This window comes from Mustela erminea, chromosome 8 (assembly GCF_009829155.1).
Source record: "Mustela erminea isolate mMusErm1 chromosome 8, mMusErm1.Pri, whole genome shotgun sequence".
Classification (NCBI taxonomy): domain Eukaryota; kingdom Metazoa; phylum Chordata; class Mammalia; order Carnivora; family Mustelidae; genus Mustela; species Mustela erminea.
The window spans coordinates 49,809,377-49,831,977 of NC_045621.1; the positions used below are offsets into that span (position 1 = coordinate 49,809,377).

The 22,601-nt window shown below is 40.5% G+C and overlaps 1 protein-coding gene and 1 long non-coding RNA gene across 4 annotated transcripts in view; one reads left to right on the top strand and one right to left on the bottom strand.

Annotated features, from left to right (window-relative positions):
• Positions 1-24: 24 nt before the first annotated feature.
• On the top strand, positions 25-13,013 carry LOC116597607. Its single transcript, XR_004288686.1, has 3 exons — positions 25-136; positions 1,949-2,030; positions 12,336-13,013. It is a non-coding gene; the product is annotated as an uncharacterized LOC116597607 (long non-coding RNA).
• A 6,291-nt stretch (positions 13,014-19,304) lies between these two features.
• Positions 19,305-22,601, bottom strand: part of STAM2 (signal transducing adaptor molecule 2) — a 51,730-nt gene continuing 48,433 nt past the window's right edge. For all 3 annotated transcript variants that reach the window (XM_032355575.1, XM_032355574.1, XM_032355572.1), the window contains one exon: positions 19,305-21,601. In XM_032355575.1, the coding sequence (XP_032211466.1) occupies positions 21,370-21,601 (232 nt within the window). In that variant the 3' untranslated portion in view covers positions 19,305-21,369. The remainder of the gene's footprint in view (positions 21,602-22,601) is intronic.

The following is a 22,601-nucleotide window of genomic DNA, read 5'->3' on the forward strand; positions in this document are numbered from 1 at the left end:
CTGGAGGAGAGGACGGCGGCAGGACTTCTCCGCGGGGTGCGGGACCCGCGCCGGCTCACTTCGGAGAGCGCGACCCCTTAAAGGGACCTAGGCGCTTCCGCAGCGGGGTCCCGAGCAGCGGCCCCCGCAGACGGAGGTACCGCGGAGGGGGCTTCTGGGGATCTCGCCTACCCGCGCTGATCGGAGAAGCGCTCCCCCCCCAGCGAGCGCCTTACATCAGAGCTTTCTAGAGGATGAAGGGAGGGGGAAAATCTGGGATGGGGGTGGGAGGATTAAAATAGTCTGCACAGTTTCAGATGAGACAAAGGTGGCACGGTTCATGAATCAGGACTTGGGGAGGGATGCTGGTGCAGTGTGGCAGGGAGTGGGATGCGCGGACTGGGCGTGTGTGTGTGTGTGTGTCCGTGTGTCTCTGTGTGTAAGCGCGTGTGTGTTTGGTGCACTGGAATTTTAAAAGGGCAAGAGCAGAACCTTCCTTCCGCAACTTCACTCATCAGCCCACTGTGGTAAGGCATGTGGGTTTGTGGTTTGTTTTCTGTGCGTGTTTTTGTATTGTTTTGTCAACTATAGCTTCACAACTCCCGAGCCGTACACATCCAGGCGGCCGCGGGAGACCCTGCCAGCCTGAGTCTGAAGGGAGATGCAGCCCGGCAGGAGATTAGCGTGTCCTAGGGAGTTTTGAAGGTCATGTTCGACCTGCTAAAAAGCAAGAGTTGGCCGCGTGCCTCCCATTTCTACGCGGATAGCTGTTTTCAAGGGAGGAAACTCATCCTTAAAACCCGTGCCATTGTTGCAAAGCTTGGTTTCCTCCCGCTCATACAAGAGATTAATTTGAAGTCAAATTAAATGCAAACTGTGGAGAAGAGGAATTTAGAGTACTAAGAAGAGGGAAGAAAAATATATGAGAATTCAAAACTAAGGAGACCCGTTTATAGTTATTGCATGGGAAACCCGTCAATAAAATGTACATAGTATCTCAAACTGCTAAATCAGCCCATGTCACCTCACATTCTAGTATTATTTTTTATGGAAAGTGCCATGTTTGTCTTAACAATTGGGTGCTTATCGAGGTCCTGATTTATATTTTATCACCCACCACTTAACTTTCCATTCCTGCCTTCTTCACTTAATCCACACCTTCATTTCTTTGTAACAGTCTAATAAGTAATAAGTAGTCTTCTTGCCTCAGGGCTCTGCCTGTGTGAGCGCGCGCGCGCGCACACACACACACACACACACACTCACACACTTCATTCCAACTACACACTACAGGCAAAGTCATTTTCTTAAAATCTCTTGGCCGAAGTCATTTTTCTCTAAAAAACACTCCTTGCTGTCAGCAGCCCACAAGACAGGGTCCAACAACCAAGCCCCTCCTCTCCCCGCTGCTTTTCTGGTCACCACTCCATTCCTCACTTAAATCTTTGTACAGACCTTCCAGCAAGCAGGCAGGTCTACTCATTATTGCTCAAACAGACCAAATGCAATCCCACTTCAGCGCTTCTGCCTTGGAATGTGCCCTCCCTCCAGGCCACCCACGCGGTGGAATCCTACCTTTTCCCCCAAACGCTTCCTCCACACAAACCCACTCTGATCACTCCAGTCCTGAAGAGTTTCCATGCCTATGAAAAACTGGAGTACTTATTCCCTGGACATTTAGTATAGACTGCCTCGGTTTATTCTCTTTTTATGAAAATCGCCTAATTTCCAAAATGGATGTTTAGCTTTTTATCTTGTATTTTTATACCTTACATATAGTAGATATTTTCTCAAGTTTATGAGTAGTGGTATGTCTGCCAATGCAGAACTCCTTGCTTTAGTTACCATCGACTCGGTCCATTTTTAGCTCTGAGCCATTATAATAGCTGATATTTCATCAATATATAGAGAGAATGAGTTATTATGTGAGCACCAAAATTTGTGTTTTCTCGTTTTCCACTGCCCACAGTCACTGACTTTGAGTTATGAAAAAAGAACCTATAGCAGCTTGACAGCGAGGAGCTCTCTGCACCTACCCTCCAGCAACACTGGTGAGATGGCTATTTTTCTTTAATTTAAATCTCTGGAATGCTCCTAAGGGTGCACAACAAATAAAGAAATATTTATTCAAGAAAATTCACTAAAACTCAGACAGAAAAGTGAAAGTCTGTGGTATTTGACCAGGATCCACTCCCTCCTCCCCTGCTTCCTACAGAGAAACGGCAGAGAAACTCCGTTCCACACCGGTGCACCCTGGAACACAGCCTTTCCTCTCCCATCAGCTCCAGTGGGAGGGTTCTCTTCCTTGGAGGGACAGGACGTCAGCATTTATCATCCTATTCCACATCCTTGTTGCTGAAGTTAAATTCCCATCAAACACAGTGGAGAGGAATGGGCTCCCTGCTTTGGCCCAGCCCCCACTCGTGGGATGGAGGCTCTACCTCTGGCATGGTGCCACTGAGAACACTGGGGCCCTGACTACTCACACAGAGGCAAGCGTGGAGATCTGGGATTCTTGCCTCTCCCTACCAAGTGCTCAGCTCCTAAAGCGGGGGTGTCACTCAAAGAGAGGTACACCATTGTCCCTGCCCCCAGCACCAGACCCTTACTATATATACATATAAGAATTAACTCAAAATTGACCAAGGATTGATATGAAAGAGATAAAAATATAAAACTATTGGATGGAAATGTAAGGGGGGTAAGTCTTCATGACGCAGATTTGGCAGTGGATTCTTAGATATGACACCAAAAGTATAAATAAATAGATAGATAGAAAGAGAGAGATAGGACTTCACCAGAATTAAAAACACTATCAAGAAAGTGAAGGCTGGGGTGCTTGGGTGGCTCAGTGGGTTAAGCCTCTGCCTGTGGCTCAGGTCATGATCTCAGGGTCCTGGGATCAAGCCCCACATTGGGCTCCCTGCTCAGCAGGGAGCCTGTTTCCCCTTCTTGCTCTGCCTGCCTCTCTGCCTACTTGTGATCTCTCTCTCTGTCAAATAAATAAATAAAATCTTTGGGGGAAAAAAAAAGAAAGTGAAGGCAACTCACAGAATGGGAGAAAATATTTGCAAAGTGTATATCAGATGAGGGACTCCTATCTATAATATTGTATAAGGAAATCTTACAACTCAGTAATTTAAAAAATCCAATTTTAAAAATGGGCAAAGAAGGGTGCCTGCTGTGTGGCTTAGTCATTTAAGCATCTGAGTCTTGATTTTGGCTCAGGTCATGATATTGGGGTAGTGGGCTCAAGCCGTGCATGGACCTCTACACTCAGCTAATCCTCTGCTAGAGATTCTCTCTCTCCTCCCTCCTGCCCTACCCCACCCTATCCCATCCATACCCTTGAGCACTCTAATTAACTAATTAATTAAGAATGGGCAGGGGCACCTGGGTGGCTCAGTGGGTTAAGCCTCTGCCTTCAGCTTGGGTCATGATCCCGGGGTCCTGGGATTGAGACCCACATTGGCTCTCTGCTTAGCAGGGAGCCTGCTTCCCCCCTCACTCTGCCTGCCTCTCTGCCTACTTGTGATCTCTCCCTCTGTCAAATAAATAAATAAAATCTTTTTTTTAAATGGGCAAAGAATCCGAATTAACATTTCTCCAAAAAAGTTATCCAAATGACTGATAAGCTCATGAAAAGATGCTTGACATCATTAGTCATCAGGGGAATGAAAATCAAAATCATGAGATACCACTTTACATCCACTAGGATAGCTATAATCAAAAACAAGTGTTGGCAAAGACACAAAGAAATTGGAACTATATTACACTGCTGATGGGATTATGAAACAGTACAGTCACCGTGGAAAACACTTTTGACAGTTCTTCAAAAAGTAAAACACTGGGGTGCCTGGGTGGCTCAGTGGTTTGCGCTGCTGCCTTCGGCTCGGGTCATGATCTCAGGGTCCTGGGATCGAGCCCCGCATCGGGCTCTCTGCTCCGCAGGAAGCCTGCTTCCCTCTCTCTCTCTCTCTCTCTCTCTCTGCCTGCCTCTCTGCCTACTTGTGATCTCTGTCTGTGAAATAAATAAATAAAATCTTTAAAAAAAAAAAAAAAAGTAAAACACTGAGTTACCATATGATGCAGCAAGCTACTCCCAGGTGTGTAGCTAAGACAAATCAATGAGTATGTCCATGTAAAAACTTGCACAAGAATGTTCATCATTATTCATAATTGCCCAAACCATAAGCAACCCAAATGTGTACCAGCTGATGAATGGTTTTAAAAAAGTGTGGTACAGGGGCGCCTGGGTGGCTCAGTGGGTTAAAGCCTCTGCCTTTGGCTCAGGTCGTGATCCCAGGGTCCTGGAATCACTGACATCGGGCTCTCTGCTCAGCGGGGAGCCTGCTTCCTCCTCTCTCTCTCTGCCTGCCTCTCTGCCTAGTTGTGATCTCTGTCTATCGAATAAATAAAATCTTAAAAAAAAAAAGTGTGGTATATTTATCAATGGAGTATTGTTCTTCAGTAAAAAGGAATGAAGCACCGGTACATGCTACAACATGGGTGAGCCTTGAAAATATTATGCTAAGTGAAAGAAAGCAGTCACAAAATGTTATATATTGTATGATTCCACTTATATACAATGTCCAGAATGGGGATATTTTTAGAGACTAAAAGTGGATTAGTAGCTTCTTAGGGCTAGGAAGGCTGGGAATTATTGAGGTGATAACTAAATGGACAGGGCTCCTTCAGACTGAGGGTTTCTGGAGGGAGGTGGGTGGGGGATGGGCTAGATGGGGGATGGGTATAAAGGAGAGCTCTTGTTGTGATGAGCACTGGGTGTTGTATGGAAGTGAGGAATCACTACATTTCACTCCTGAAGCCAATATTATACCATACATTAACTAACTAGAATTGAAATAGAAACTTGTGGGGGGAAGGGAGAAGGAAGAAAAAAATTTTAAGTTAAAAAAAGGAAAAAAATACAAGGCTTCTTTTTGAGGTGAAGAAAATGTTCTAAAGTTGATTATAGTGATGGTTGCACATATTGTGAATATGCTAAAAACCACTGAAGAGTATACTTTAAGTGGATGAATTGTATGGTATTTGGAGTCTCTCAATAAAGCTGTTATTTTTATATGGACCTAAATGGGAGAAGTAAAACCATAAAAATCCTAGAATAGAGTGCAGACAGCAATTTCTCTTACATTGGATGCAAAACATTTTTCTAGATATGTCTCCTGAGGCAAGGGAAACAAAAGCAAAGATAAACTATTGTGATTACATCAGAATAAAAAGCTCTGCACAGCAAAGGAAACAATCAACAAAACTGAAAGATAACCTACTGAATAGGAGAAAATATTTACGAATGCTATATCCAATAAAGGATTAGTATCCAAAATATATAAAGAACTTTTACAACTCAACACCAAATAATGATAATAATAATCAGATTTTAAAATGGGCAGAAAACATGAATGGACATTTCTCCAAAGAAGACATACAGATGATCAACAGACAGATGAAAAGATGCTCAACATCATTCATCATCAGGGAAATGCCAACAAAAACTACAATGAGATATCATCTCACACCTGCCAGAATGGCTAAAATTAAAAACGCAAGAAACAACAGGTGTTGTCAAGCATGTGGAGAAAAGTCTTTAAATAAATAAATAAAAATAAATGAGTGGATAAAGACAATGTGGTATATATGCAATGGGATATTATTCAGACATTAAAAAAAAAATATGAAATCGCTATTTGCAACAACATAGGTAGATCTAGAGTATAATGTTCAGCAAAATAAGCCAGTCAGAGAAAGACAAATACCATATGATTTCACCCATGTGTGGAAGAATCAAAACAAAAGAACAAAGGAAAAAAGAGAACAAACAGATGGTTACTAGAGGGGAGATGGATGCAGGGAATGGGTTAACTAGGAGATGAGGATTAAGAGTACACTTACCATGATGAGCATCGAGTAGCCTATACAACTGTTCAATCACTATATTGTACACCTGAAACTAATTTAATTCTGTATGTTAACTCTATTGGAATTTTTAAAAATTACAAAATAAAGTGAATGGAGTTGATTTCCCAAGTCTACCATTTACTTTTGAAAATAACTAACTAAATAAATCCATGGCTATTAATGAGAGGTGAGAGTATAGGCACAGATTTAGACATCTAAAGTATATTAAGTGAAAAAAAAATAGTTTTATAACCAATGATCACATTTGTGTAAAATAATGTGTATATGTACACACATACACTCTATATATGTAGGGAGAGGGTACATTTTAATTGATATACTTTCATATAGTACAAATATTTCTCTTTTTTTAAAAATATTTTATGTATTTGACACAGAGAGAGAGCTCACAAGTAGGCAGAGAGGCAGGCAGAGAGAGGGGGAGGGAAGCAGGCTCCCTGCTGAGCAGAGGGCCCAATGCGGGGCTCGATCCCAGGATCCTGACATCATGACCTGAGCCAAAGGCAGAGGCTTAACACACTGAGCCACCTAGGTGCCCATAAATGTTTTTCTTTTCTTTTCTTTTCTTTTAAGATTTTTATTTATTTATTGGACAGAGAGAGAGATTGCAAGCAGGTAGAGAGGCAGGCAGAGAGAGAGGCGGGGGGGGGGGGGGGGGGGGGCGTTGGGTAGCAAGCTCCCTGCTGTGCAGAGCGCACAATGCAGGACTCAGTCGCAGAACCCTGAGATCATGACCTGAACGGAAAGGCAGAGGCTTAACCCACTGAGCCACCCAGGCGCCCATATAGTACAAATGTTTCACCAAGAAAAACACTTAATTAGAAGCATTTTTATCCTATGTACTTAAAATGTTTGGATATTGTTTAAAATTACAAAGGATGTTTGAAGTTTTTCAGAAAATTTAAATTATACTTGAGGGGGAAAAAAGTTGTGATTTTAAAAAATCTTCAGACCTTATAAAAAAGTAACTCAAAATGGATCATAAATCTATGTGTGAAATGCAAAACTATAAAAACTTCTCAGAGAAAACCTACAGGACTTTGGATTTGGAGATGAGATTTTAGATGCAAGCATGATCCAAGAAAGTAAAACTGGTATCTTGGGCTTTATTAAAATTAAAATTTTTGCTCTGTGAAAGACTTTGTGAAAATAATGAAAGACAAGTCATAGACTGGAAGAAAAGTATTTGTAAGACACAAATCTGATAAGGAACTTATAAACAGAGGAGATTATGCTGAGTGAAATAAGTCAAGCAGAGAAAGTCAATAATCATACAGTTTCACTTACTTGTGGAACATAAGGAATAACACAGAGGACATTAGGAGAAGGAAAAGAAAATTGAAGTGGGGAGAAATCGGAGAGGGAGAGGAGCCGTGAGAAACTGTGGACTCCAAGAAACAAACTGAGGGTTTTGGAGGGGAGGAGGAGGGGAGAATAATGAGTTGGCCCAGGGATGGGTATTAAGGAGGGCACGTGTTGCCTGGAACACTGGGTGTTATATGTAAACAATGAATCTTGGAATACTACATTAAAAACTAATGATGTATGTGACTAACGTAACACAATAAAAATAAATAAATACATAAATAAATAACTTGTAAACAAAGGGGCACCTGGCTGGCTCCAGTCAGTGGAGGGTGTAGTACTTGGTCTTGGGATCCTGAGTTCAAGCCCCACGTTAGATACAGTGATTACTTTAAAAAAAAAAAAAAAAACTTAAAAAAAAGAACTAGTGAACAAAATATAAAAATAACTCAAAACTCAGCAATAAGCAAACAAACAACCCAGTTAAAAATTGAGAAAATGGGGCGCCTGGGTGGCTCAGTGGGTTAAGCCGCTGCCTTCGGCTCAGGTCATGATCTCAGAGTCCTGGGATCGAGTCCCGCATGGGGCTCTCTGCTCGGCAGGGAGCCTGCTTCCCTCTCTCTCTCTCTCTCTGCCTGCCTCTCCATCTACTTGTGATTTCTCTCTGTCAAATAAATAAATAAAATCTTTAAAAAAAAAAATTGAGAAAATGTTTGAACAGACACCTTACCAAAAAAGATACATAGATAGCAAATAAACACGTGAAAAGATGCTTAACATCATTTATCATCAAGGGAACACAAATAAAACAATACGATACTGTTACACTCCTATTGGAATGGCAAAAGTTTTTCTTTTAAGATGACAATACCAGTTGTTAGTATTAGAAGCAACAGAAATTCCTATTCATTAGTGATGGGAATTCTAAATGGTACAGCCACTTTGGAAGACAGTTGGTCAGTTTCTTTTTTTTTTTTAATAAAAAGGACCAAATTTTTGAAATTTTATTTATTATTATTATTATTATTTTAAGATTTTATTTATTTATTTGACAGACAGAGATCACAACCAGACAGAGAGAGAGGCAGAAGCAGGCTCCCCACCAAGCAGAGAGCCCGATATGGGGCTCGATCCCAGAACCCTGGCATCATAACCCGAGCCAAAGGCAGAGGCTTAACCTACTGAGCCACCCAGGTGCCCCTGGTCAGTTTCTTAATAAACAACATAGTCTTTCCATACAAGCCAGCAATCATTGTCCTAGGTATTTACATGATGGATGTGAAAACTTACACCACCTAAAAACCATCTCACAAAATGTGTATATTTATATTTTTATGTATTTTTATGCGTTATATAAATTTATATATTTATACATTTATATTTGTTTTATTCATAATTGCCCAAAACTGTTAGCAACCAAGATGTCCTTCAATAGGTGAATGGATACAGTGTGGTATAATCGTACAATGGAATGCTACTCAGTGAAAAAAGAATGAGTTAGCAAGCCATAAAAAGATACAGATACATGGGTGCCTGGGTGGTTCATTGGGTTAGGTCTCTGCCTTTGGCTCAGGTCGTGATCTCAGAGTTCTGGGATCAAGTCCCGCATCAGACTTTCTGCTTGGCAGGGAGCCTGCTTCTTTCTCTCTACTCTCTCTCTCTCTGTGCCTACTTGTGATCTCTCTCTGTCAAATAAATAAAATCTTTAAAAAAAAAAAGATATGGATACACCTTAAATGCATATTGCTAAGTGAAGGAAGCCAGTCACTTAAAGCTATACTTTAAGATTACATTTTTGTGACATTCTAGAAGAGTCAAAGCTGTAAAAACAGTAAAAGGTCAGAGGTTCGGGAGGGGGAGTGTTGATTACGTGAAGCATAGCAGGGGTTTTTTTTAGGGTGGTGAAATTATTCTGCATGATACTCTAACGGTGCCTATATGATGCTATGCATCTGCTAAAACCTGTAGAACTTTCCAGCACAAACTTAAGCCTTAATGTGTGCAAATCTTTAAAAAGTCATATAGGAAGTTGGGAGGTTCCAGGATGGAATGCAGAATGTAACAAAAGCACATAACTCTGTTACAGATATAGGAAACAATCTCCCTGAAGGAGATTGGAGGGGGGGAAAGGGTGGTGGCTTAAGTATTTTTTTTTAATTTTTTAAAAAGATTTTATTTATTTATTTGACAGAGATCACAAGTAGGCAGAGACACAGACAGAGAGAGAAAAGCAGGCCCCCCGACAAGCAGAGAGCCCGATGTGGGGCTCGATCCCAGGCCCCTGAGATCATGACCCGTGCCAAAGGCAGAAGCTTAACCCACTGAGCCACCCAGATGCCCCCTAAGTATCTTTAGAAATGAGTGGGGTCTGTGACTAAAGACAAAAGGAACTGTACGTAAGTACTCTATGGCAAACTCTATAAGGTTGCTACCTGAGGTATGGATTAACAATTCTGAAGTCAAGATACACATATCTTGGAATTGAACAATTAAGTACATCAGTGGCAGATGGTGGGAGCCAGGTTTCCTACTGTTGGAGAGGACAGTTACAGGTAAGTAAGGCAAAAAGGCTAGGATGATCCATGTGGTAATGGGTTCGAGTTAGAAACATCAGCGTGTGAGGGTTGCTGGAGGGGAGTGGATAGCTGGGTGCTGGACATTAAGGAGGGCACGTGATGTAATGAGCACTGGGTGTTATAAAAGACAGAGGAATTGCTGACCTCTACCTCTGAAACCAGTAATACATTCTATGCTAATTAATTGAATTTAAATTTAAAATTAATTAATTAATTAAAAAAGAAACAGCAGCATAAATTCAGGTGTAGCTTAATATGGATATAGATAGCTACACAGAGAAATATTTATAAATTTGTGGGTATATGTGCAGGTTAGTCTACAGACGTATTTTCTTGCTCTCAGCCAGGACCTAGAAATTATAACATGTCAGTAACAACAAATACATCTAATACTCAGGTCTTAGTCTCTAATACCATCTTCTAATAAAAGCAACCAGGGCACCTTGAAGAAGTGGCTGATTCTAAGTCTGGACGGGAAATACACAAGATGAGCCCAGAGTATCTTACACTGCCAGAACGTAAAGAATGTTTCAAAACGAAACAAAAAGCGCAATGACTGGGGGATGTCAAGGGGACACAGGAATAAACTGAAAGGGCTCCCCAGGCCCAAAGTTGGAACAATTTGAGCAATAGAATGAGATACTATTGGAATACATCCCAGTGTAAAATAAGTTTCCATGAGCTCTTAGTAACAAAAGTAAATGACTGAATAAATAAATAAAAGAGAAGAGACAAGGTTCTCATGTGGATGAATTCTACATAATTTATGTGGATTTTCCACACTTAAGGAAGGAAAGCATAATTCCCCCTTCTTAAATGTAGGCTGCACATTAGGGACTTCTTCCAAAGAGTACAGCATGGAATGGAGGAATTGGAGAAACTTAACAAACACTACCTTAGTCACGTGATTAAGAACAACAACAACAGTGATGTCAGGTTGATAATACATACCCTTGATACCATGTGAGAAGGGTACTTTACCTTTGTGACCTTCCTCCCCCAAACCTCTGACTAATCATGAGAAGACACCATACAAATCTACAGTCTACAAAATATATGACTGGTACTCCTCAAAACTGTCAAAGTCATCAAAAGCAAGGAAAGTCTAGAAGCCGGCAGAGCCAAAAGAACTCTAAATCAAAGACCAAAGGTGCCCGGCTGTCTCAGTCAGTTAAGCATCTGCCTTCGGCTCAGGTCCTGATCCCAGGGTCCTGGGATTGAGCCCCACATTGGTCTCCCTGCTCAGTGGGGAGTCTGCTTCTTCCTTCCTCTCCCTCTGCCTGCTGTTCCCCCTGCTTGTGCTCTTTCTCTGTCAAATAAATAAATAAAATCTTTAAAAAAAAATCAATTAATCATTCAAAGACCAAATCAATATGAAAATCACCAAGTGGGGACAATACACTCTAAGAGTCAAGGGCATGGACAGATAGATATGTACAATTCTCTTACAGGAAAGGAGGGGAAGAAAAACCCAACAAACAGGAGCGCCTGGGTGGCTCAGTTGGTGACGCGACTGACTCTTGATTTCGGCTAAGCTTATGATCTCAGGGTCCTGAGATTGAGCCACGCCTCAGGCTCTGCCCTGGACATGGAGCCTGCTTGAGATTCTCTCTCTCCCTCTGCCCTTCACCCCCCCCAGTCAAAAAACAAATTAAAAAAAAAAAAGACATGGGGCGCCTGGGTGGCTCAGTGGGTTGAGCCGCTGCCTTCGGCTCAGGTCATGGTCTCGGGGTCCTGGGATCGAGCCCCGCATCGGGCTCTCTGCTCAGTGGGGAGCCTGCTTCCCTCTCTCTCTCTCTCTGCCTGCCTCTCCATCTACTTGTGATTTCTCTCTGTCAAATAAATAAAAAAATAAATAAATAAATAAATAAATAAAAAGACAAAAAACAATATAGGCCATTGCATGAAGGAAACTTAACTAGACAGTTACAAAATCTGATCCCTGTCCTTCATTTTCATTCTGACATTTTTTTTTTAAAGATTTTATTTATTTGACAGAGAGAGATCACAAGTAGGCAGAGAGGCAGGCAGAGAGAGAGAGAGGAGGAAGCAGGCTCCCTGCTAAGCAGAGAGCCCGATGTGGGACTCGATCCCAGGACCCTGAGATCATGACCTGAGCCGAAGGCAGCGGCTTAACCCACTGAGCCACCCAAGCGCCCCTCATTCTGACATTTTTGATGGCTTGTAAATTAGGCTAATTCTTTCTATAATGTTTAAAGGAAGAATTCTTTTTAAAGTTCACAGAAAGGGATTGAACGATGTAAATCAGATTCCAAATAATCTTCACATTCTGTTCCCAGTGAGGAACATAGGCTTACAGACACTTAAAGGCGGAAGAGACCTTGAATAAACCTACAGCGGCGGCTCACAACTGGTATAAATATGAAGTGTGGGACATGGAGATTGAGATATCCTGTACTGTTGGGACCCCACATAGAATTTGCTTTTTCTTTCATCTCCATATTGTCTTGCAGTGTCTCTTGCTGATGTCACCTGCCCCAGAGTCTGACTGTCACCTTTCTTTCCCCTTTCTAGGTGACTCCCTTATTGAATACTTTTCACAACCATTTGGCCTTCCTCCAGACCTTGCAAGGGTCTGTGATCTAGACTTTTCTGCCATAAGTCAGAAAGAAATGTTCACTATGCTTCTGCATCTGCTGCAACTCCTTGGGCTAAGGCTGGAGAAATGAGCTTGCTGTTCTGGAAAGCATCTTGTTTACTGACTTCCATGTAGAGGAATATATGGTTTCCATATAGAGGAAGGTGGTTGGGAATGCATGTTGAATGAGCCAAATGACAGTATCTGACAGAGACAGATCAACATACACAGGGACAGATCATCCCGTGCAAGGTGGCAACCACTATGACATAGTTACAAGAGGCTACTGTAGGGCAGCGTGGTCTGGGGGCTACAGTCAGTGCAACGTGCAAAGGCTGACACCTGAAAAGACAATTTATCCAATGGACAAAAGAATTTCGGGCAAAGAAACAGAGCCAAGCACAGGTATGAAAAAGCCAAATTGGCACACAAATAATTTAGGGTTTGAGGGTTGGAATCCAGTGTGTATATAAGAAAGTGGAAGAGGTTAGAAGGGCTGTCAAGGGTGAGACCGTGAAGGCCCTACCTAGTTATGTGATTCTGAAGAATTTGGCCTTGGGGCGCCTGGGCATCTCTGTCAGTTAAGTGTCTGGCTCTTGGTTTTGGCTCAAGTCATGACCTCATGGGTCCTGAAATTGAGCCCTGCATTAGGCTCCCCGCTCAGTGTGGAGGCTACTTGTCCCTCTCCCTCAGACCCTCCCTGGCTTGTGCTCTCTCTCTCTCAAATAAATAAATAAAATCTTAAAAAAAAAAAAAAAAAGGTTTGGCCCCTATACAGAATGTAACTGAAACCCAAGCTCAGGCTGAAGATTTCTCTCAGTAACAGATGTGTTTTTAGGATTCTGACAGTTTTTTTTTTTTTAATTTTTATTTATTTATTTGACAGAGAGAGATCACAAGTAGGCAGAGAGGCAGGAAGAAAGAGAGGAGGAAGCAGGCTCCCTGCTGAGCAGAGAGCCTGATGTGGGGCTCGATCCCGGGACCCTGGGATCATGACCTGAGCTGAAGGCAGAGGCTTAACCCACTGAGCCACCCAGGCGCCCCAGGATTCTGACAGTTTTGAGGGCTTTAGGCTTCCCGGGTTTTTAGGCTTCAACTCAGAACCACTCTTGTTCAAATCAGCCTCAACTAGTTGTCACCTGTTGTTTTCCTTAGAAATCCCTTGGATTATGCTCTTTTCTGGTCAGAAAACACAGAACTCAGGACGCCTGGGTGGCTCAGTCGTTAATTACCTGCCTTTGGCTCAGGTCATGATCCCAAGGTCCTGGGATCAAGCATGGGGCTCTTTGCTCAGCGGGAAGCCTGCTTCTCCCTCTCCCACTACCCCTGCTTGTGTTCCCTCTCTCACTGTCCCTCTGTCAAATAAATAAATAAAATCTTGAAAAAGAAAACACAGAACTCTGTGCACTTCCTTTCCCCCATGTTTGACCCCTCCTCCACACGGAGTCTCATAAAGAGCCAGTCTGTTTACATCAGGCTCTGGTCTCATCAGCCACACTCCCTCCCCTTACGACAGAACTAATTGTACTACGGTGCACACATTAGACAGATCCAGCTGCTATTATGCTCTTTCTCACATGAGCATTCTCACATCTGAAGGTATTTTGTAACCATGTGAGCCCTTGGGACCCCATCTATCTCAGTAATGTGTGCGAAATGAAGTTGTTACAGTTGTTACCTGACAAACACAACACGCAAATTATTTCTAGGCGTGAGTCACACCCATGTAGTGGAGAAAAGCACATATTTGAGCCTCAGATACAACCTGGTTTATAATCCCAGCTTGGCCACTACTAGCTGTGTGACCGTACCCTCTTCGCTTACCGCTCTACCTAACGAGTGTTAGAATTCAGTGACCATGTATATGAAAATGGTTTTCAATCAAGCCAAAGTGCAATGTCTGATATTATACAACTAGCGCATGGCAAAGCCACAAATACAATTCAGGCTTGGAAATTCAAGTCCTAGCATCCCCACCATATAATAATTATGTTATTGAATGCTAATACATCTTTAATTTTTTCATGTTTCTAAACAGAAGAGACAGGAGCAGTTGTAGCTTTTATTCCCATCCCCATTTCCAGGGTCTTTTTTTTTTTTTTTTTTAATCTCTCATGAGGTTAGAAAAAAAGTCCTAGTTTTAACCATTAGGACAGATGTAAATATATTAAATCTAGCCTTTACTGACTGAAACTATGGTATGGTTGTAAGGGCCAACTCAGCCAGAGCGGCCCCACCCCAGTTGAACTGCCATTTTGTTGTTTAAGTAGTAAAACTTAAATTGACCCTGCCCCCCCCAGGGGAACTTAAAAGCAAGTCCAGGAAACCATCCCAGGTACAAAGCCCAAATACAAGGGTGGGTCAGGTCAGGTGGAGACATTCAATCAGTGGGGGCCCATACTGTCTCCTAGCTACCAAGAAGTATGGGCCCCGCCCTTGGTGTGCCTTTTGGGCACCCATTCTGACTAAGGTGATAGGCTAATTCAAATAGCTACTATGGGGTGAATTGTAATTCAATTGGCCACCCGTGTGTGACCTAGCATGACTGTGCAGCTTTCTCTGTGTGTTGCAATCTCACTGGCCACCTGTGTGTGGCCAGGCTCAACCGCATGGCCTTTGCTCTATAAAAGTTAGTCTGTGAGGCAGGGAGGGGTCACGCTCTCTGTAAGAGGCGTGGCCCTGACCGGTCGGTTTGATTCTCGACGCTTGGCGCAAAATAAAGCTTTGCTTGACTTTCGCTTTGTATCAGTCTCGCTCCTTTAATCACGGACCCATTATTGGGGGACCCAACACTGGGGACCTAACATGCTCATATTAGAGAATCTTTATTTTGTTTAAAGACTACCCATTTATTAGAGTGTAAGTGTGGGGGGGAACAGCAGGTGGAGAAAGGGAAGCAGACACTCTGCTGGGGGGGTGCTCAATCCCAGGACCCCAAGATCATGACCGGAGCCGAAGGCAGATGCTCAACCAACTAAGCCACCCAGGCGCCCCTCATATTAGAGAATCTTTTTTTTTTTTTTAAGATTTTATTTACTTGATAGAGAGATAGAGAGCACAAGTAGGCAGAGCGGCAGGCAGAGGGAGGGGGAGAGGAAGCAGGCTCCCTGCTGAGCAGGGAGCCTTGATGTGGGACTCGATCCGAGGACCCTGAGATCATGACCTGAGCTGAAGGCAGCCGCTTAACTGACAGAGCCACCCAGGCGCCCCATATTAGAGAATCTTAACAAGAGCTTCATTTGACCGTGGAATAACAGACGAACTTAACTTTGAATTTATTTACTAGGCACACAAATAGTAACAGCAGGTTGTAAATACTTGGACATGTCTGTCCCTGTGGCAGATTATAGTACAGCCCACACTACACTCATTCCCAATCATCTTCTCCCCTATCTTCTCTAGAGGCTAGAAAGCAAAATACCCACTTTCCAGACTCACTTGCTGCTAATGGTGGCTTTTGGGGACATTTCTGACCAATAACATATGGGTGAAAATTGTGAGGGGAGAGTTTCCCAGAAAGGAAATATGAAAAAGATTATTTTTGGCTGGGGTTCTAAGTCTCATTTTGCTATCTGGACAATGCATTTTTCACATACTTGTCTGAAGTTACTTGGAGGGACAAGAGTCTCTGACAGCTAGAAACCACCACTACAATGACACCTATCCTATCTGTTCACCTTGGGGAGCTCTATCCTAACTAGATGGCATGGACTCCTCTTTAGGTATATGATAAGAGATGAGAACAAGGCTGTTACTTTTTAGACTGCAAACTCTCTAGCTATGGAGGGGGTGCACTGCAGCTGTGGCTACTGACGACCATAGGGTAGGTTGAAGTGGTGTTCAAAAGCAGCTGGTGAAAGCAGTCTCTCCAACAAATGGTGTTGGGACAACTGGATATCCATATGAAAAAAAAAAAAATGAAGCTACATTCCTACATCATACCATGTACAAAAATGAACTAAAAAAATCAATCAATGACATAATTGTGAAGAGTTAAAACCATAGAACTCTTAGAACAGGAGAAAATCTTCGTCTTGGATTTGCAACAGACTCTTAGATATGATACCAAAAGCAGGAGCAACAAAGGAAAAAATAGGTAAACTGGATATCATCAAAATTAAAAACTTCTGTTAATCAAAGAATATCATCAAGGAAGTGAAATGACAACCTACAGAATGGGAGAATGTATTTGAAGGCATGCATCTATTGAAGGTCTAGTATCCAGAACATAAAGAATTCTTACAGTGCAACAAAAGGCAACCCAGTTAAAAAATGAGCAAAGGATTTACACAGATATTTCTCCAAAGAGATATACAGTGGCCAAAAGGCACATGAACGACACTCAACATTATTTATCATTAGGGAAATGGAAATAAAAATCATGAGGTACAACTTCATATATACAAAGATGGCTAGAATTTCTTAAAATTAGAAATAAGTGCTGGTGAGGACATAAATTGGAATCTTTCTGCACTGTTGGCAGGAATATAAAAATGGTTCAGCTGCGGGATTTGGTAATTTCTCAAGAAATTAAACATAGAATTGTCATTTGACCCACTAATTTCACCCTTATATATAGCCAAAGGAACTAAAAACTAGTACTCAAATACATATACACACCTTCCTAGCGGTACTATGCACATAACCAAAAGATGAAAACAACCCAAGTATCCAACACATGAATGGATAAACTGTGGTAATATGAAATACGCACATGTGCGAAGGCATACACACACACACACACTGTGGTATATGTGGAGTTAAAGCTCAAAAAATATATGGTAAGTCAGAGCAGACACAAAAGGTCAATTTTGGAACTAGAGGTAGTGGTTGTACAACATTGTAAATATAATAAATGCTACTGAGTTGTTCACTTTAAAACAGCTAGTTTTATGTGAGTTCACTTCAGTATTTAAAAAAAGGTAGCCAGCTCCCTAGACCAACAGGTAATCAGTAGAGGTCAAAGACCTGCTGAATAGGTATTGGAAAGCCTTTATTTTCCTTATCAGGACAGCAAATGGTGTAAAATAAGAAAAGCAAACTCCATTCTTTGGTAGCCTTTGTTGCAAATACCCACCCACCAGTTTTGTTTCTTCTGTTCCTCTGCCTGCCTTTAAACATTTCTTCAGTCCAGTCAATACCCACTACAGAAGAGTGGGTAGACAGAAGATAGAAGACTGGATAGAAAACGCATAAATTGTCATCCTGTTAACTTCTCTGGCATAGGAAATTACTGAGATGTGATGTAAAAAAAAAAAAAAAATATATATATATATATAGTAAAAATGGGATAATGGAATCAACAGGGATCTTTCATTAATCCATGCAATTTCATTAGAACTTAGAAAAGATAAGACTGCTACTTCTGGACTACAGACATTTGTCTCCAAATTCTCGTAACAAATTTAACCAATTTTATGTAAGTTTGAAATCGTTGGTACTCAGGAGTTTGCTGTACACTTTTATCCGTGTTTATTCGTTTCCTAGGGTTGAAACAACATCAATGTCTTCTCTCTCATGTTTAGAGGCCAGAAATCTGGAATCAAGGTATCAGCTAAGCTGTGATCTCTCTGATGGCTCTAGAGGAGAATCCTTCCACACTTTTTCCAGCTTCTGGTGGCCCCCAGCCATCTCTGATTTGTGGCACCTTCACTCCAGGCTCTGTCTCTATCTTTACAGGTCCCGCTTGCTGTGTAATCTGTGTGTTTTCTCTTTTAAAAGGACACCTTAAATCTAGGATGATCTCACCTCAAGATCCTTAATTACATCTGCAAAGTCTTTTTCCAAATAAGGTCACATCCTGACAAACTAGGCAAACATGAATTTTTTTTGGGGGGGGGCACACGATTCCTCCCACTACACTTGTGTTAAGAAGCAACATAATTTCTCTTTTTGACACAGTAAGGTTTTTAGAAAACTCTAACTCAAATTTAGCTTGGTAAAATTAGAATAATTCTTCTGGGAAAAAAACTTGAAAAAAAATCTAAATCTTTAATCTCCAAAAGAAACTAAATTGTACTAACAACAAAAAAATTAAATCTTTAGAATTGAGTCCTCCCTTTATTTATTGACTAAGACTGATATAAGTAAATAAGAAAAATGTCTTCTCACAGAAACAAAGCATGATAGATTGGTGCTATATTATTTATAATTTATTACTTATAAAAATAACTTGAGCTTTCTCATCATAACAATTCAGTAAATCCTCCCCAGAAGCCAAAAGACTAGACACTTGCGATTTCTATGAGAAATTTTAAAAATACCTAAGCCATAATATTTTGAACATTCAAAATAAATGTTTAAAAAATCTGGAAGGTGAAACTTTATAAATCCTCTGTAAAACATAGTGAAAATTTGTTATGTGGTCAAGTATCAACTCCTTGAAGTAACATCAGAGGACAATGTACTTGCAAATAATTTCAAATCCTAATTGATAAGTAGTATAATTATTTAATGTTCAGGTAATTTTGCAGATTACCAAATTATAAGACAATGTTGGCAGACTGTACATTTTCCAAACTACAAGACCATAATCCACTTCCTGTATTTTAACACCCAAGGGAAATTCTTTCTACATTGATGAAAAGTAATTTTATTATAAATTCTCAGAAAATTTTTCTAATGTATCAAGATTTCATATGAAATAGAAGTTATTTTTATTTTTTTTATAAAACAGCAAGTATGAACCCAGTGTAGAAATCTGATATTAGACAATTCCTTTGGCAGAAAACATTTAATTATAAAGAGGTCTTAAAATAAATACAACCCATAAGATCATGGAAAAGAAAGAAAAATAACAACCCTGTTATTTCCTATTAACACAAAAAATACCATCTTAGTACACAGATTTAATAACATTTTATACTATTGACAACCTGCAACACAAAATTCATTACAGTGTGGCCAAAATAAAATTGTTTTTAATTTAAGAGGGAGAAGAAACTTCTGGATGTATAAAATTTCACGGATAAATGCCAATATACACGATTTATATACATGTCGCATGTTATATTATTCCAAAACTACATTTGGTGAACTTAATTGGCTGATCCCAATTTAGCGGGTGTACAGTATTTATACTAGTTCAAAGACTTACTCAAGTTAAGCTTTTATAATTCTGATCACAATTATACATGAAATATTTACACAAACATTAAAATAACCTTATTAAACACTGGGAGGAAAAGATATAAGATTTTTGATATATATATGCCAACATTATCAAGAGCAGCTTTATAAATGCTTTTTATGTTTTTTCTTTAAAGAACAGAAGATTCGTTTCCAAAAAATAAGGTACCCTTTTAGCATTTTTTGTAAATATATAATTGAATTCACATGGGAGGAAAATACTGGGTGAAAAAAAGAATATGAGACATTCAAGGTTAAAACTTTTTCAGTTACTTATATCTGAAATAAGACAATGATAGAAACTGGGCTTTCAAATACTGTTGGTTTTTTTCCTTTAAATGTAGACCAAGTAGTATATAGACTATTTTATTCTAAGACACAGTTTCTTTGGAAAAAGAACATACTTGTAATTAAATTTCTGTAAATAGATAAATGACAAAAATTTTCAGAGCACTGTCTTCAAATGGATTCTTAGCAGAAAGATTAAGGGTTCTCTTTAAAAAACAATTCAGAAATCTTGCTCCCAGGCAAGTAACTTCACTTATGTCCTTTGTTTCTCCCAGTCTAAGTACCGTGTATCTGTAAGCATATATATTCGCCATCTTCTATTTTGCGTTATCTAACAAGTTGGTAGATGATGCAGTAGTGTATGTATTTTTAGGAGAAAACAATCCCTACTGGTTTACTATGTAATTCCTATAGTATATGGAATCTATTAGCACTGCAAATTTATAAAATGCAGACTTCAGAAAAACTGTCCTGATAGCTACCCTATCAATCCCACAGGCTTAGAATTATCTCTGAAAGGAATGGCCAAATTTCTCAATAGCCTGGCATAGCAATGGTACTTGAACAACACATCTATAAAAACACACTTATTATTCATGCTTGGGATATATCACATCAAATTACTAGGAATGTCTCATGGGTCAAATTGACAAGTAATCCGTAAAAAGAAAATGCAGCATCTCTGCACACCACACTTCAGGAAGGAAAACAGGGGACCTTATTATTTTCATTAGAGAATGGCCAAAGTCACTTTAGAAGGTCATTAGTGGCAATACTAAATACAAGGGAGCCTTGTAAGAAAAACATTTGTCTTCAGGGAATGGAAATGTTTTGTGGGGCATTCCTTAGCCCACAGCCGCCATGACAGGGAAGTAGCTAAACGCTTAATCGCACACATCTGCATTTCTACAGTCTTCACGTTAATAACAGAAAACATTTTTGTTCCTTCCAAATTGCTCTTGCTTCTATAGACAATTATATGCTAATTATTACTCAACAGAAAAGAGAGCAAAACTGACAGTACTGCAAACACAACTGCAATTTAAGGAACCAAAGGGAAATATGCTGGCAAACTAAATGCTCACCCAAAAAGAAGTTTGCCTTAAAATAATGGTTTGTGGCGGACACTGAAAAAAATAAGCAGACAAAAAAAAAAAAAAATACTCAAAGGTTTTGGTGCTCTCCCAGTTACCATGATGTTTTAGGGATAAACAGTGGTGTCTTTAAAGCAAAAACTTCATACTCCTAGCTCATGCTATTTAGTGTCATAAGGCTACTTACTGGGTGTCCAGATTTGCGTAGAGAGATTTGAAAGTAAGACAAAATTAACTGGAAGCTATCTGAAGCTGCCTCTGATCAAAGTTGCACTTCAAACAAATTGGACTGAAAAAGCCCTTCATGGCCTAGCACAGTAAGATAAGTTTTTGGTGCTTTATTTATTCATGGTTTTTTTGAGTTGAGAAAAAAATTTTTTTCTTTTAATATTTTTAGATTAGAATCACAAGGGTCAAGTAATACACATATGAAGGCTTTCAAGAAAATGCTTGGTTTGTTCTAAAGAAGAGGCTGCTGATGGTAATTTGTTTGCTGCTGTGCGACTGAATGAGCTGGAACTGCCACTGGAAAGCCGGCCAGTTGTGGCAAGCTGGAAGAAGTAGCGTTCTGGTAAGACGACATATCCACAGACATTCCCATCTGCTGTGTGTAAGCAGCAGTACCAGCAGCTGACTGAAGGTTAGAGTTCTGGTTCATGTAAGCAGGGTTGGAAACAGTGTCTTGTCCAGTGCTACAAACAAAATATTTAAAAGAAAACCATATTTACTTTGTACTATCTAGGTCATGGTCAATCATCATGAGACAATAAAAATGCCTTTCTATCTTTTTAAGTTTATATAACTGCTGTTCTGATTATAATTTAATTATTCCAACTGTCCAACACTGTTAATATAATCTTTATATCTGCTAAGAAGAAAGTACTCAAAAAACCAAAAAACAGGGCGCCTGCGTGGCTCAGTTGGTTGAGTGACTGCCTTCAGCTCGGGTCATGATCCTGGAGTCCTGGGATCGAGTCCCGCATCGGACCCCCTGCTTGGCAGGGAGTCTGCTTCTCCAGTTGATCTCTCTCCTCTCATGCTCGTGCGCTCTCTCTCTCTCTCTCTCTCTCTCAAATAAATAAATAAAATCATAGAACAAAACAAAACAAAACAAAAATTATAAGATTCTAAGGCCTATTTAATTTTGTTTTCTCCAAAACCTCTTACTGCAAATATTTAAAAATCTTTTGAGGAGATGCAGACTGTGTTTCTCACAGGGGTATCCTTGGCCAGCTACAATGAGCACAGAACCCTCCAAAGTACACCTGTGGACCGTGTTCTCCCTTCGCCTAGCTCTCAATCCAGCACAGAGGAGACCGCCTCTTTTCCTCACATGCTCTACACTTTCCTTCAATAGTGGCACTTTCAAAGTCCCTGGTAACTGAACCTGAATCTCTACATAAAATAATAAAGGCAGGGAGAACAGTGTAATCCACACAGGACCCTGAATTTACCCTCAAGATAGTTTTTTTTTTTTTTAAGATTTTATTTATTTATTTGACAGAGAGAGATTACAAGTAGGCAAAGAGAGAGAGGAGGAAGCAGGCTCCCTGCTAAGCAGAGAGCCCGATGCGGGACTCGATCCCAGGACCCTGAGATCATGACCTGAGCCGAAGGCAGTGGCTTAACCCACTGAGCCACCCAGGCGCCCTACCCTCAAGATAGTCTTGACCTATATAGCTTACTTACTAA